The sequence below is a fragment of the Saimiri boliviensis genome, chromosome 2, assembly GCF_048565385.1.
Source record: "Saimiri boliviensis isolate mSaiBol1 chromosome 2, mSaiBol1.pri, whole genome shotgun sequence".
Lineage (NCBI taxonomy): Eukaryota > Metazoa > Chordata > Mammalia > Primates > Cebidae > Saimiri > Saimiri boliviensis.
The window spans coordinates 90,878,970-90,894,964 of record NC_133450.1 but is presented as its reverse complement, the minus strand read 5'-3'; the positions used below and the strand labels follow the sequence as shown (position 1 = coordinate 90,894,964).

At 42.4% G+C, this 15,995-nt stretch overlaps 2 protein-coding genes across 6 annotated transcripts in view; one reads left to right on the top strand and one right to left on the bottom strand.

Moving 5' to 3' along the window:
• The first annotated feature begins 1,530 nt into the window (after positions 1-1,530).
• The window catches only part of TOMM20L (translocase of outer mitochondrial membrane 20 like), a 27,799-nt gene continuing 13,334 nt past the window's right edge, over positions 1,531-15,995 (top strand). The window contains exons 1-5 of one of the 2 annotated variants that reach the window (XM_039469022.2): positions 1,531-1,698; positions 1,884-1,927; positions 8,587-8,668; positions 13,290-13,432; positions 14,169-14,256. In XM_039469022.2, the coding sequence (XP_039324956.1) occupies positions 1,563-1,698; positions 1,884-1,927; positions 8,587-8,668; positions 13,290-13,432; positions 14,169-14,222 (459 nt within the window). In that variant the 5' untranslated portion in view covers positions 1,531-1,562 and the 3' untranslated portion in view covers positions 14,223-14,256. Of the gene's footprint in view, positions 1,699-1,883; positions 1,928-8,586; positions 8,669-13,289; positions 13,433-14,168; positions 14,257-15,995 lie in introns of those variants that run through there. The other variant, XM_039469021.2, reaches the window with a different exon arrangement.
• TIMM9 (translocase of inner mitochondrial membrane 9) overlaps positions 14,285-15,995 on the bottom strand; it is a 15,832-nt gene continuing 14,121 nt past the window's right edge. The window contains exon 4 of one of the 4 annotated variants that reach the window (XM_010341050.3): positions 14,285-14,802. In XM_010341050.3, the coding sequence (XP_010339352.1) occupies positions 14,668-14,802 (135 nt within the window). In that variant the 3' untranslated portion in view covers positions 14,285-14,667. The remainder of the gene's footprint in view (positions 14,803-15,995) is intronic. The other 3 variants (XM_039469023.2, XM_039469024.2, XM_039469025.2) reach the window with 3 other exon arrangements.

Here is a 15,995-nt window from a genome sequence, read left to right as displayed (position 1 = left end):
GCGCACTACAGACCAGAACTCCTGGACTCAAGTGATCCTCCAGCCTCAGCCTCCCTGAGTAGCTGGGACTACACGCCACCGCACCCGGCAATTGTTGTATTCTTAGAGACGGGGTTTCACCACGTCGGCCAGGCTGTTCTGGAACTGTTGACCTTGTGATCTGCCTGCCTTAGCCTTCCAAAATGCTGGGATTACAGGGGTAAGCCACTGCACCCAACCCTTATTATTATTATTATTATTTTTAGTGACGGGTTATTGCAATATTGCCCAGGCTGTTCTCCAAGTCCTGGGCTCAACTCATCCTCCCACCTCAGCCTCCCAAAGTGTTGGGATTTCAGGTGTGAGCCACCGCACCCAAGCCATCGCACCTGGCCAGACCTACTAGTACTCAGAGCAGTGATGAGCACCTTGCTATGCATACACTAGTAATACCAATAAATTGTAAATCAGTAAATAGCAGTTGTATAACCTGAATAAAAATGAATTACCTAGTTCTTTAGGGCCTTACCTAGCTTATGCCTTGTCTTTGCCTTAGGAGAAAAGTCAAAACTCTGATATTTAGGACAAAGTCTTACCTCTTTTCTTTTTGCTGTGTCTACTGAGTAAGGCAAATATTAGAAAAGCAGCTAGGCCAGTGTCATGGGTCTTTTTTTTTTTTTTTTTTTTTTGCTCAGCCCAGCAATTTAAAGTATTTTTCTTTTCTTTCTTTCCTTTTTTTTTTTTTTTTTTTTTTTTTTTTTTTTTTTTTTATTTGACAGTGTTTCACTCTTGTTGCCCAGGCTGGAGTGCAATGACGTGATCTTGGCTCACTGCAACCTCCGCCTCCTTGCTTCAAGCCATTCTCCTGCCTCAGCCTCCCAAGTAGCTGGGATTACAGGCATGCGCCACCACACCCAGCTAATTTTGCATGTTTAGTAGAGACCGGGTTTCAGCATGTTCGTCAGGCTGGTCTTGAACTCCTGACCTCTAGTGATCCACCTGCCTCGGCCCTCCAAAGTGCCGGGATTAAAGGCGTGAGCCACCGTGTCCGTCCAATTTAACGTATTTTTCTAGACTAAACAGTGTTGCTTCTGAATTTCTCCCTTGGACCTTGGGTCCTTTCAGGCGACAAAGGATACCCGGTTAGGAAGTATGGGCTAGTGTTAACGTGAACTAGGAGAAGACCAAAACTGAACTTAGAGTCCTCTCAATATTGCAGGTGAGGGAACAGAGGCCTCAATGGCCACCGGCTCTCAGCAAAGGGGATTCGCAGCGTACTGCGCTTTGCCTGAATGGGTGCTGTCAACACAGGGGCAGAGGCGTGTTTGGAGAAAGGGTTCAGAATCTGGAGTGCGACAGACCTGGGTTCGAACAGAGCTCTGCTTGCTTCTCGGTGGCCGTGAGGGTTCCCGCACACATCCTCCCGAACGCCCGGCGTCCTCACCGGCCCGCTAGCCTGGGAACGAGGCGTCAACGCGCCGCTGGGCGCGCAGGAGGCCCCGAGGCCGGAAGGGCCGCCGCGCCCACGCCCCCTGTCGGCCGGCCCGCGCCCAACGCACGGCTCGGGGGACGCCCGCGGCCGGATGCCCTCTGTGCGCTCCCTCGTCGGCCTCTTGGCGGCCGCGGCGGCGTGTGGCGCCGTCGCCTTCCTGGGCTACTGTGTTTACCTCGACCGGAAGCGGCGCGGGGATCCCGCGTTCAAGCGCCGTCTTCGGGAGAGTGAGTGGGACCGAGGCCGAGGCGCGGCCGGGCCGGGCCGGGCAGAACGGGCGGCCGGCAGGGAGGACACCCCCGGACAGAGGTGGGGCCGCGAGTGCCTCCGCCACTGCCGAGGGGCGACCACTGGGTCCACGCCTGCCTCGGGACGGGCCTCCCAGCCAGCGGTTGCCGTGTTGTGTTCGCAGAAAGAAGAGCCGAGCAGCAAAAGGCTGAGGAGCGGGGCGTGCAGGTGCAGTGCTTTCGATCCGCGCTGGGAGCTCTGTCGACGCGGGCCCGGCCTCGCTGGGCCGCGTGGCCCCTCGCGGGTTCGGCCGCAGGTGGTTCCCGCAGCCGCGCGCCTCCTGCGCCCGGGAAGAGGCCTGCCCTCGCGCCCCACGCACCGCCCCAGGCCCAGCCACTGTCCTCTCACAAAAGGGAGGGAAAGAAGGAGGGTGGAAGAAGTTGGAGTGATAAAAATGCAGCTGTAAGGCAAAACATTGTAGAACAGGCACTTCTTTTAACTGGAATAAGGAAGATTTTGCCCTGTCAGAGCCGCACAGGACACTTAGAGACCCAGGCTGGCCACGGTCACATGGCAGTAACTTCTAGATTGTTCTCTCGCAGGGCCTTTCTTGTAGCTCAGAAGCAGATCGCATCTTCATGATTTCTAAATATCTACAGCAGAATTTGATTAGTCCCTTTTTGCTGTTTTTAAGAGACAGGGGCCAGATAGGATGGCTCACGCCTGTAATCCCTGCTCTTTGAGAGGCCGAGGCGGGCAGATCACTTGAGGTTAGGAGTTCGAGACCAGCCTGGCCAACATGGTGAAAGACTGTCTCTACTAAAAATACAAAAATTAGCCGGGCATACTGGCGCATGCCTGTAGTCTCAGCTGCTCGGAAGACTGAGGCAGGAGAATTGCTTGAATCTGGGAGGAGGCAGTTGCCGCCTGGGTGACAGAGCATGACTCTGTCTTTAAAAAAAAAAAAAAAAAAAAAAAAGGCCGGGCACGGTGGCTCACGCCTGTAATCCCAGCACTTTGGGAGGCCGAGGCGGGTGGATCACGAGGTCAAGAGATCGAGACCATCCCGGTCAACATAGTGAAACCCCGTCTCTACTAAAAATACAAAAAATAATTAGCTGGGCATGGTGGCGCATGCCTGTAATCCCAGCTACTCAGGAGGCTGAGGCAGGAGAATTGTCTGAACCCAGGAGGCGGAGGTTGCGGTGAGCCGAGATCGCACCATTGCACTCCAGTCTGGGTAACAAGAGCAAAACTCCGTCTCAAAAAAAAAAAAAAAAAAAAAAAGCCAAGTGCGGTGGCTCACACCTGTAATTACAGCACTCTGGGAGGCTGAGGCGGGTGGATCACCTGAGGTCAGGAGTTCAAGACCAGCCTGGCCAACATGGTGAAACCCCTGTCTCTACTAAAAATACAAAATTAGCTGGATATGGTGGCCCACGCTTGTAATCCTAGTTACTTGGGAGGCTGAGGCAGGAGAATCGCCTGAACCTGGGAGGCGGAGGTTGCAGTGAGCCAAGATCGTGCCACTGCACTCCAGACTGGGGGACAGAGCGGAATTCCATCTCAAAAAAAGGAGAGAGAAACAGGTGTCCCTGTGTTGCCCAAGCTGATCTCCAACTCCTGGCCACAAGTGATGCACAGTTGATGCTCGATGTTTACTTAGCTGAGATTGTTAACCAGAGCACCTACACGTCTGTGTGATCTGAGATTCTTCATTTGTGTGGTGCGCTGTGTCGCAAAGGGAAAGCAAACGCGCGCGCGCGCGCACACACACACACACACACACACATATCTGTATATAGAGAGAGCATACACATGCATGTAAACTAGAACATGTGCCCATGTGGGAGAGCAGATGGTATCGCTTCTGGCAACATTGAAGCCTGCTCAATTTAAAGGGAAAGGAAATAGATTTTACTTCTCAATAGGGGTGGCAAGGTTCTGAAAGCACTTGTGGGACTGGGAATGTTGCTATAGCCATTTTTGAAACATGCAGTTTTTCTAGAGAAGACTGTAGAGGAAGTGGCATTAAACTGAACGTGGAAGGATGATGAATTTGGGACTTGGTTTCAGGAGAATGGAGGGAAAAGCATGTGCATAAAGATGCAAAGTGGGGCATCTGCCAGGCACAGTCAGTAAACCAGTCTGGCAAAGGAGTCATACTGAGGAATAGTGGGTGTAAGGTTGGAGAGTGAAAGTGGGGACTGAATTAGGGATGGTTTGTTTTGAAGTCCAGGTTAAGGAATTGAGATTCAATAGAGTAATTACCGAAGATTTCTAAGCAGGAATTTTTTTTTTTTTTTTTTTTTTGACACGGAGTTTCGCCCTTGTTACCCAGGCTGGAGTGCAATGGCGCAATCTCGGCTCACCACAACCTCCGCCTCCTGGGCTCAGGCAATTCTCCTGCCTCAGCCTCCTGAGTAGCTGGGATTACAGGCACGTGCCACCATGCCCAGCTAATTTTTTGCGCTTTTAGTAGAGACGGGGTTTCACCATGTTGACTAGGATGGTCTCAATCTCTCGACCTCGTGATCCACCCGCCTCGGCCTCCCAAAGTGCTGGGATTACAGGCTTGAGCCACCGCGCCCGGCCGAATTTTTTAAGAAGAAGGAAAGAAAGGCAGAAGAGAAATGTTCCTAGATTGATCAGGCAGGAGTGTGCTTAATGGATTGGAAGAGAAAACAAGCTATTGCATAAATTTAGATGAGAGGTAATAAAAATCCTGAACTATGGTGGTGGTAGTGGTAACAGGGAAGAATACAGTTCACGCTGACTGTGTAAAGGGTAATGGAGAGGCGGAGTCAAACACACTTCTGGGGTTTCAGAATGGAATCACAGTAGAGAGTAAAGGCCTATTTGACATAGTTAGCTAGGTAGGGAGTGTCCAAAGAGGTGGACATGGAGATGCCTTCCCTGACTTGACTGGGACAGAGCCTGATACAGCTCCATGTCCCTCTTCTTCATTGCCCTTATCCATGGTTGCACTTGCATATTTATGTAATTATTTGATTAAATGCTTTTTATTTTTGTTTTTGTTTTTTTTTTTTTGAGGCGGAGTTTCACTCTTGTTACCCAGGCTGGAGTGCAATGGTGCGATCTCGGCTCACCGCAACCTCCGCCTCCTGGGTTCAGGCAATTCTCCTGCCTCAGCCTCCTGAGTAGCTGGGATTACAGGCACGTGCCACCATGCCCAGCTAATTTTTTGTATTTTTAGTAGAGACGGGGTTTCACCATGTTGACCAGGATAGTCTCGATCTCTTGACCTTGTGATCCACCCGCCTTGGCCTCCCAAAGTGCTGGGATTACAGGCTTGAGCCACCGCGCCTGGCCAATGCTTTTTGTTTGTTACACTAAGCTCTGTGAGGGCAGACTGTGTTTTTTACTATCCATTATTTCCAGTGCCTAGAACAGTGTCTAGTGCAGGAAGTGCCCAGCAAATGTTTGTTGAATGCTGTTGTTCATTGTAGGCAGAGGGAAACATCTTGTTCGTTGTAGGCAGAGGGAAACATCTTGTGCAGAGGCACAGAGCATGAAATTACAATATTCAAGGAGTGTGATGGCCAGAGAGATAGCTGAGGGTCAGTTTAGTGTCTTACTGTGGAGGACTTTGAATGGCAAACTGAAAAGTCAGGACATTTTTCTGTTGTGGTGGGTAACTAATGATGGTGACTCTATCTCAGAGAACAGACACAATAATTTTGGTTTTATTTTTAAATAAGACAATTCTGGTTCCAGTGTGGTGAAAGGAAGTTGAAGACAGGAAAATCAGTGACAGTCCATATGGAAATAATGTTATTTATATTAATATAAATTAATCATATTTTAATTGTATAATTTAACTATATTTATACTAATTAAACCATAACTAAATCATACTATAATTTAATTATATTTATATAATTTATTAATATAAATCAATTATTAATAAATAATAAATTATTTCCTACATGGGAAATAAATTATTTCAAGAGAGGAAGCAGCAGAAGCAGGATTTTTCAAACGTTCTTTCATATAATCAGCACAATTCTATTATCTTCTTTTTTTTTTTTTTTTTTTTTTTTTGGGAAATAGGGTCTCACTCTGTTGCCCAGGCTGGAGTACAGGGACATGATCACAGCTCACTGTAGCCTCAACCTTTTTGGGTTTAAGTATTCTCCCACCTCAGTCTCCTGAATAGCCGTGACTACAGGTGCACACCACCATGCCCAGCTAGTTTTGTACTTTTTGTAGAGACAGGTTTCAACATATTGCCCAGGCTAGTCTCGAACTCCTGAGCTCAACCATTCTGCCTGCTTGGGCTCCTGAAATGTTGGGATTACAGGAGTGAGCCACTATGCCTGGCCTCTATTCTTATTTTACAGATGAATAAACCAAGGCAGAGAAAGAGGTCTCTTCTCACCTTTTCTAGAATCTTTCTTCCTCCTCTTCCCAGGACCTTAGTTTCCCAAAGTATGGTCGATTGCTACATTGGGTTTACCTGGAGCATTTGTTAAAATATGGATTATTTGACCCTGATCTCAGCAATTCTGATCCAGTCGCCCAGGGAATTCTTACTGGAATGCTTACTGGCACAGTGACTATCAGACTTTCGGATGCATAAGAATCACCTGAAGACCTTGTTTAAAAAAGCAAATTCCTGGCCCTGCTCCCAGAGATGGACTCAGTAGGTCTAGGTGGAGCCCAAGAAACTGGCGGTTTAACAGCTTCTTCAGTTGATGCTTTGTGAAACTTGGGCCTTGGGTTCTGTGCTCTTCTCCCTCTCCATAGAAGATCCTTCTCCAAAAGTGATTTCAAATGTACTACTCTAGACCTGGTGTCCCAAGTTTCATCTACCTACCAGACTCTGTCATCTGGACATTCTGTTAGCACCTCACCTTAGTGTGTCCAGAAATGAACTCATCATCTCCCCCCTTGCCACTGCTCCTACTCCTGTTTCCTTATGATGCTCCTGGTTTAACTAGCCTCCCTGGTATGACCCTGACTCATCATGTTTAAATATCAACTTCATCCATCATAAACAATGACCAATTCTTATTTTCAAATGCTCTATTTCAGATATATATATATATATATATATATATATATATATATATATATCCCACTTGTCTATTTCTGTTACTTGCATGAGACTAAAGGCTTTTAATATCTTTTACCCAGGCTACTGTAATAGCTTCCTAACTTGTTGCCCTGCCTCCATTCTTATGCTGTCAGAGTAAATTTCTTCTAAATGGCAGCTCTGAATATGTAGCTCCCTACTCCGAAGATTAAAGACCAGCCTTGCCGGGCACAGTGGCTCACACCTGTAATCACAGCACTTTGGGAGGCAAAGTGGGGTGGATCACCTGAGATCAGGAGTTCAAGACCAGTCTGGCCAACATAGCGAAACCCTGTCTCTACTAAAAATACAAAATTAGCCAGGCATGGTGGTGCATGCCTGTAGTCCCAGCTACTTGGGAGGCTGAGGCAGGAGAATTGCTTGTACCTGGGAGGCGGAGGTTGCAGTGAGCTGAGATGGTGGCGCTGCACTTCAGTCTGGGCAACAGAGTGAGACTCCATCTCGAAAAAAAAAAAAAGGCAGGCCAGCCTCAGCTTGGCACCATGCCTTTGACTGACTGCCTTATTCTCCTAGGGATTGGAAATAATATATATATATATATATATATATATATATATATATATATATATATATGTTCCTAGTCTATAGCTGGCCATCAATAATAGTAGTATTGTTGCTACATTTACCCTATCATAATCCAGCTAATTAAGTTCACTTGCTATGTTCCCTGCAATTTTGTGTTGCTTATACTTTCCTCATCAAACTTCCACTAAACCTCTCCATATCTCAAACACTTACCTTTTCTGAGAAACAAAGCTTTGGCAATTCTCCAGCCAGATGTAATGTCTCTGTACTTTGAGCCCCAGAGAACATTGGACATATTCTTGTACCTACATGATCCCTTTCCCTTTGTTAGACTGTGGCTCCTTGGGGATAGGCACAGGGGTCTTGGTCTCCAGTTTCTTCAAGCTTTTCCTTGAGTGGCCTGCCCTTGCCAGTGTTCACTAAACATCTATTGAGTAAAACCGATCATGTTACTGATTATTAGTATATTTGCTGAAACAAGCTTCAAAGGTGACCCCTATCCAGGCTCATTCCATTTAAAAAAAATGCGTAGGGTAAAAAAACCACAAAAACCTTCCGGATCTGAAAGATTGGAGCTGAAGTGACTGGCAGTGGAGTTGATATTTTGGCCTAGGTTTGCCCTTTATACCTTGAACAACCAGCCCTAGGTGTAGTACCAATGATGATGCCATCTTGTGGCCATGGTTCCCTTCATGAACCAATCACAGTAAAACGAAGCAGCCTTCGGAACACTCACTCCCCTGCCAGCCCCCACCAGGTCCTTTGTCCTTTCCTTTGGAGGGTGTGAGTACAGAAAGCTTAGCATAGTTTCTTGTTTCCCCTACTAGAGAGTTACTGCTGCCTGAAGAGGTCTCAAAACTAAAAGACCAAAATGACCTTGAGAGCCAGAGAAATCATTGCAAGCAAATCAACAGGCAGTTAATATCCTGGGCAAGAAAATAATTTTGCAACATACAAAACTACCTTTGTTATATTAACTAGAGTAGGATTTCTGCTATATGTAGCTGGTTAAAATATGGGATGAGAGTTATTTATTATAAGCATCGCAGCCTAACCAATACGTCATTTTAAAAAAATCACTTGAAATAATCCCTTTTTAGAAAATTGGTTTAAATATTATTAAAAACTACATCTGTCATACTTTGGATTTAGAGACTAGGTTTAGGATGTCTTTTTTAAATAAAAAGTAATTTGATCAGTAACCATATACTTTACATTCATTACTCATTGTTAAATATTTTAGTTGTGGGATCCAGTGAAGAATGAAAAATTCCAAGAACTTTTCTTGCAAGAGGTACAGATGGGAGAACTTTGGTTATCTAGAGGTAAGAATGTAAATGTTCTTTTGCGAGTTACTATGAAAGCTTATACTTGAGAAATATTTATCGATTAGTATTTATGTCAAATAACTAGCTAGATGTGTGTTCACCAACTTGCCTCATTAAAGAAAAACAATCCAGCATGTTCACTTCATCACACTGTACTCTTCCATTATGCTAAGAGTTAGTGTTCAGGTCATAGACTTGGAAGCAGGCAAACGGAGTAGCAAAGCCAAATATAAAAATACCTCATTTATTGTCGTGTAAAATTCTAAGTCAGTGAGTTTTCCAGATGACTAAATGTTAAGAATAAAAACTTTTTGCAGGGTGTGGTGGCTCATATCTGTAATCCCAACACTTTGGGAGGCCAAGGGGAGAGGATTGCTTGAAGCCAACAGTTTGAGACCAGCTTGGGCAACAAAGCAATATCCCATCTCTACAAAAAACTAAAACTTAGTTGGGCACCATGGCATGCACTTCTAGTCCCAGCTACTCATCAGGCTGAGGTGAGAGCATCACTTGAGCCCAGGAGTTTGTGGTTGCAGTGGTGATGTCACCACTATACTCCAGCCTGTCTCAAAAAAAAAACAAACAAAACAACTTTAAAAAATTCTAAATCCTTTATAAAAATGTTCCTGCTTTCTTAGAATATTCTTAATACTTATTTACTTTGTTGATAAATTAATTCCCTATGAATGTCCATTCTTTTACTGTTTAATGGAGTGATGCCTGTCAGGCTATCTTACAGTTAATGACCACATTTTGAGTTATAATTTATTTCTACCTAATTTCAGATGGATTGGAGAAAACTTCATAATACTGTCAGGCAAAATGATGGTAGATAATATTATTATTATATAAATATACATAATCATAACATCCTTATTCTGGTGTTAAACCCTGGAAAGGAAAAAAATTTGTCTTGAGGCTTCTTACTTTAAGAAGTAACTAATGACAAATACAAAAATAAAAATAAATAACAAAAAAAAAGAAAAAAGAAAACAAAAATAAATAAAAATAAAAAAGAAGTAACTGATGTTCCTGGATAAGCCTGCATTACACCCATCAGTACAATCTATATATATATTTTTAAGTGTTACAAACTCCCTTGCATATCACAGTGCCTATATCTGTTTTTGCCTCTTTCTGTTGTCTTTTTATTTTCAAAAGGTTTTGTTTTTCAGTCTGCGAACAGCATCCTCCAGGATTTATACAAAAAGGAAGTCTAAATCCTAGACAACTCATAGCAACACCCAAGATTTTTAGTGTATTCAGTGGCTTAAACCATTATAAAGGTTTTGAGAAATGAAAAAGTTGCAGGCATTCAAAATCATTGCACATTAATCAATGTAATTTGTATTTTAATATTTTATTTAGTACTGATCTTTGCTTTTAGATGGGGTAATTTTTTAAATGGACTAAAAATACCTGCTAACATTAATGATCTTTGCTTTTAGATAGGGTCATTTTTGAAATGGACTAAAAATACCTGCTAAATATTGGTGACAAAATGTACAGTTAAAACTGACTTAAATGATGTAAACAGAAGTGATTTACATAAACTAGTGAAGCTTACATCTAAAGACCTTTATTTGCATAGGCCTCTAAGGCCCTCAGACTAATTTTATTTATTTATTTATTTATTTATTATTACTATTTTTTTGAGATGGAGTTTTGCTCTTGTTGCCTAGGCTGGAGTGCAATGGCTTGATCTCTGCCCACTGCAACCTCCACCTCCGAGGTTCAAGCAATTCTCCTGTCTACCCTCTCAAGTAGCTGGGATTACAGGTGTGCACCACCACACCCAGCTAATTTTGTATTTTTAGAAGACATGGGGTTTCACTATGTTGGTCAGGCTGGTCTTGAACTCTTGACCTCAAGTGATCCACCCGCCTCGGCCTCCCAAAGTGCTGGGATTACAGGCATGAGCTACACCTGCCACCCCTACCAATTTTGTACTCATAATTCTATATTCTTTTTTGTAAACAAGGGCCTTCAAATTGTGGAGAAGAAAGTTCTGAATTATAAGTCAAAAGAAAAAAGATAATTTATCACATTTTACTCCTATTCACTTTATGAGTTATGATATAATAGTTTAGTTAGATTTAGAGGTGATCTGAACATACCTTGCAAACTCTGGTTTTAAAATTTTTAACTGCTAAATTATTTAAGAGCTTTTTTTGGGGGGGGATGGGGGTGGACAGTGTCTCATTCTGTCACCCAGGCTGGAGGGCAGTGGAATTATCTTGGCTCAGCCTCCTAGGTTCAAGCAATTCTGTGTCTCAGCCTTCCAAGTAGCTGGGATTATATAGGTGGGTGCCACCACACCTGGCTAATTTTTCCATTTTTAGTAGAGACTGCGTTTTGCCATGTTGGCCAGGCTGGTCTTGAACTGGCCTCAACTGAAATGCCTGCCTCAGCCTCCCAAAGTGCTGGGATTACAGGCGTGAGCCACAGCGCCTAGCCCCCTAATAGTTCTTTATAGAAGTTATATACTTCCATATTTTACTTATATTGCAGTTCTCAGTCTTGGCTGCTTATTCTTTAATTCTCCAAACCAATTAAATCAAACTGCAAACCAATTAAATCAGAATCTATGGAGGTGAAACCCAGGTGTCAGTATTAAAAAAAAAAAAAAAAAAAAAAAACTCCCTAGATGCCAGCTGTGGTAGCTCACACTTGTAATCCCAGCACTTAGGGAGGCTGAGGAAGCTGACTCATGAGGTCAGGAGTTCGAGACAGCCTGACCAACATGGTGAAACCCCATCTCTACTAAAAATGCAAAAATTAGGCTGGTGGCACACGCCTGTTGTCCCAGCTACTCAGGAGGCTGAGGTAGGAGAATCGCTTGAGCCAGGGAGGCAGAGGTGGTAGTGAGCTGAGATTGCGCCACTGCACTCCAGCCTGGGTGACAGAGAGAGATTCTGTCTCAAGAAAAACCCAACTCCTCCTTAGGTTACTAAAACATTGAGAACCAACCAGTACAGTATTCTAGCCAATGTGGCAATTTTTTTACCCAGTTTTCTGCAATCTTCTTAACTTTCTCCATTCCCCTTTGCCACCACCCCCAATTTTCATCATTTTGCTGTCAGGCAAAATACAGTTCTATAGCCATCTCAATGGTGGCTACGTTTATATGAGGCCATAGAGACAATAATTTTGATTGAAATTTCTGAGGAGCTGGTGTGATTCAATATATTAGTTGGTTCCATTATTTGACCAAATTGACTGGTATTGTTAGCACCACCAATCTTGAGAACAGGTGCTATTATATCTTATGTTGAAAATGTAAAATTAGATGTATTTAAGTCAGGACATATCCTTATCGTTTTCTTTTTTTTTCTTTTTTTTTTTTTTGAGACGGAGTTTCGCCCTTGTTACCCAGGCTGGAGTGCAATGGCGCGATCTCGGCTCACCGCAACCTCCGCCTCCTGGGTTCAGGCAATTCTCCTGCCTCAGCCTCCTGAGTAGCTGGGATTATAGGCACGTGCCACCATGCCCAGCTAATTTTTTGCACTTTTAGTAGAGACGGGGTTTCACCATGTTGACCAGGATGGTCTCGATCTCTCGACCTCGTGATCCACCCGCCTCGGCCTCCCAAAGTGCTGGGATTACAGGCTTGAGCCACCGCGCCCGGCCTCCTTATCGTTTTCTAGTTTGAGCTTAATACCAATCTTTGGAAAGCATTTTTTTCTGTCACGCATTCTTCTCTTCATATGATCATGTATTTCAACAGATAAATGGAAAACTAGCTTCAGCTAATAAGAATCTATAAATATATTTACCTGTAGGGCCATATTTTATTTTCTACTCACTTACATGAAATATGTCAAGATTTAAACTCCTGTGATTACTGAATACCTGAAGACAGGCAGTACTCTAGTCTCAAGGGTCAGAAAATTAGGTTCTATTCCTAATGCTGGCATTAATCAGCATTGAAACTCTACATCATTTAACTCCTCTTTGACTCACTTTCCTTAAAGTAAAACAAGGAGACCAGAGTCATTCCATGTTCTGACTTAAACAGAAATGCTATGATTAATTTTCACTCTTCACAATTTTTCATTGTTACGTCAAAGCCAGTCATCCTAAAACTCATTTTAAAACTGTGCTTACAAATCAGAGTTCGTAAATCTCTTATTTTTTTCCTCTGGGTATGTAATTCATGTTACACTAAATCTTGCTTTAACTCTTTGATAGTGAAATCTATTTTTTTTTAAAGTTCCATTTAGCTAGAACATTAGATGTTTCCTCTATATTTTATCAGTCACACGTGTAAACATAACCTATCAGATATTAATAAAAGCAGACAACTGCTTACAAAAATACCCTCAGTATACTCTTCCCTCCATACCCAAAGTATAGAACATGAGCGTTTCCAATGCAAGAGTGCACTTCTAAACAGTAAGAGTATACTGGTTGTAATTTGGCTCAAAATTATTAATATTGCAGCTTCACTGTGAAGCTCAACATCTTCCCTCATATTTGCACTCTACTCTTCACAAGACTTATCTAGTCTTTAGTTTGATATGCTTTTTTTTTTTAAGCTTGTTGCTTTCTTGGATTTGTAGAATGTCTGTTTTAAATAACTTTAAATTTTTGCTGAAAACTTGTCATTCTGTTTCAGGAGAGCATAGAATGGGGGTTCAGCACCTCAGCAATGCTCTTTTAGTGTGCAGACAGCCACGGGAACTTCTGAAGGTTTTCAAACACACACTCCCTCCCAAGGTATTTGAGATGCTGTTGCACAAAATTCCCCTCGTTTGCCAGGTGAGCACATATTTGATTGTCTTTGTGAAATGTACACAGTAAATAGCTATGTTATGCTTGAATATCAAACTATGTGTGTGAATTGCTCAAATTTTTAAATAAGTGAAATCTCTGAATTTTGGCTGCTTTAAGAGAAGCAAGCCTATTTCATGTTCCTTTTACTATAATAAATTGCGTATTTTGTTGAGTATTATCCGTATTTCAACACTTCAATTTTAAAGCAGAACAATACTGCTTCCATTAACATACAAAACAGAAATCACTGGCAAATTTAAACATCCAGGCTAACTAGTGTTTTAAATACAGGTTTAAAATGGAATCAAATGAAATCTATTCATAAGCCAGTTGATTAGTAAGTATTAGTCCACTTACATTTTACTAAACTGCTTGTTATACTTTTGCATCAACTAGAATTTCCTGCAAATGCTTGGATTTGTTTCAGGATTCATTAGCCATAAGACATTAACTTTGGTTTACTTATTATCATTGACAAGCCTTAAAATCGTTCATGTATGACTGTCAGCTTTTGAACAAAACACAAACATGAACTCCATTACAGTATAACAGTCAACTCTTAAATATTACCAAATTAGGGCAGATGGGATGGTTTCCTGAAGATATATGAAAATGTAGGTAAGATAAGAATATGAAATGCCTACCCTGACACAAGAAGGGAGGCAAGAAAAGGATTGTGTATTGAAATGATCAGCAAGTAACTATTTTATGTATTCACCAGCAATTTGAAGCAGACATGAATGAACAGAAATGCTGGGAGGATGAGCCTGATTGAAAAACATTTCAACATTTCTACAGTCCAATGAGAGTATTGTACCATACAGTATAAACAACTGCTCAGTGATATTTCCATTTATTTTACTTTTAGTAATAAAAATTTTTCTATCTCATACATGATTGAACACATAATTTGCTTTAAAATTCACAGTCACAATTGAAGAAACAATGGTTTATTTTTCTAATCAAGTGACCAAGCTGCTGAATCATAAGGCCTCAACAAATGCTGCATCTTAATTCATTGAACAGTAAGACCTTCTATTTTGATTATTCTTGGTAAATAGCAATTTTGTTTCTCCAGTGGTTTCCATTTGCCAAACAGTCATGACAGATGGTTTAACATGGTGGTTACTGCTTTCAGGGGATTCTATCAGATGAATCCTCATTTTCAGTAAAGCAGCTACTGGCAATCTTTCATCAGAGGTCCATCCATCAGGACTTCTCTATCGTGGTTGGCCAAGGAGTCCTGCTTTGGCTGCCAGGGCTTCATTCTGCTGAATATGATATTCCTGAAATCTCATGGATATTCTTTGTGTCATTTTTAAATATTTCTGTAAGCAATGTTCTGAACAGGTGGTCTAGGAATGGAAAGGGAAGATCCAAGAGGCAACACAAAAATAGGAATTTTTTTAAATGCATGAATTCCGAAAGAACCCATGGGTAGTTTGCTTTTCTTTGAATATATCTGAGAATTAAATAGTATTAATTGGCAGCAACTGACCATAGCTTTCAACTGATACTTTCATCCACTGACAAGCATTAATATATATTGAATGCCCACCAGTTTGCAGTCACTAAGAGCAATGGTAAGTCTCTGCTTTCGAGAAGCTTCTGGACTAGATTTTCTGCAGATGTATTAAGTGAAAGCCCACATTCCTATCCTCTTGTTTCGATTGTTAAAATATAGAGCCAGTAGTAACTTTGTTCCTTTTTAATGAGAAACAACATTCTTAATTCTCAATCTTTTACTTTTTATGTATTTATTTTTTTGAGACAGGTTCTCTCTCTGTTGCCCAGGATAGAATGCAGTGGTTCACTGTGGCCTCAACCTCCTGGGCTTAAGTCATCCTCCTACTTCAGCCCCAGGAGTAGCTAAGACTGCAGGCACACACCACCATGCTTGGCTAATTTTTAATTTTATTTTTTAGTAGAGATGAGGTCTCACAATGTTGCCCAGGCTGGTGCTTTTCTTTTTTTCTTTCTTTTTTTTTTTTTTTTGTTGTCAGGGTCTTGTTCTGTCGCCCAGGCTAGAGTGCAGTAGTGTAATCACAGCTCACTGCCACCTCTGCATCCTGGGCTCAGGTGACCCTCTCACCTCAGCTCCAGACTAGCTGGGATCACAGGCATGTGCCAACATGTCCAGCTATTTTTATTTCTTCTAAAGACAGGGTTTCACCATGTTGCTGAGGCTGGTTTTGAACTCCTGGGCTTAAGTGATCCACCTGCTTTGGGTTTCCAGAGTGCTGGGAGTTCAAAGTTACACTGAGCTATGATTATGCCATTGCACTCCAGCCTGGGTGACAGAACAAGACCTCATCTTAAAAAAACAAGTTAAGACTTCTAATTGGATTGGGTTTTCAGTATGGGCCACCAAATTCAAGCTTCGTTTTTTCCAAAGCCAACCAGAATTCCCAGGGCCATACAGAAAGGCTGTGCCAAGTTTCTCTAGGTTGGCCATCTTGACTGAAAGCTAATTAGTAAGAATCTTTGCTATGGAACAACAACTCAGCAGCTGCAGGCATCTTCTCTAAAATGGTCTGACTTGGCAAAA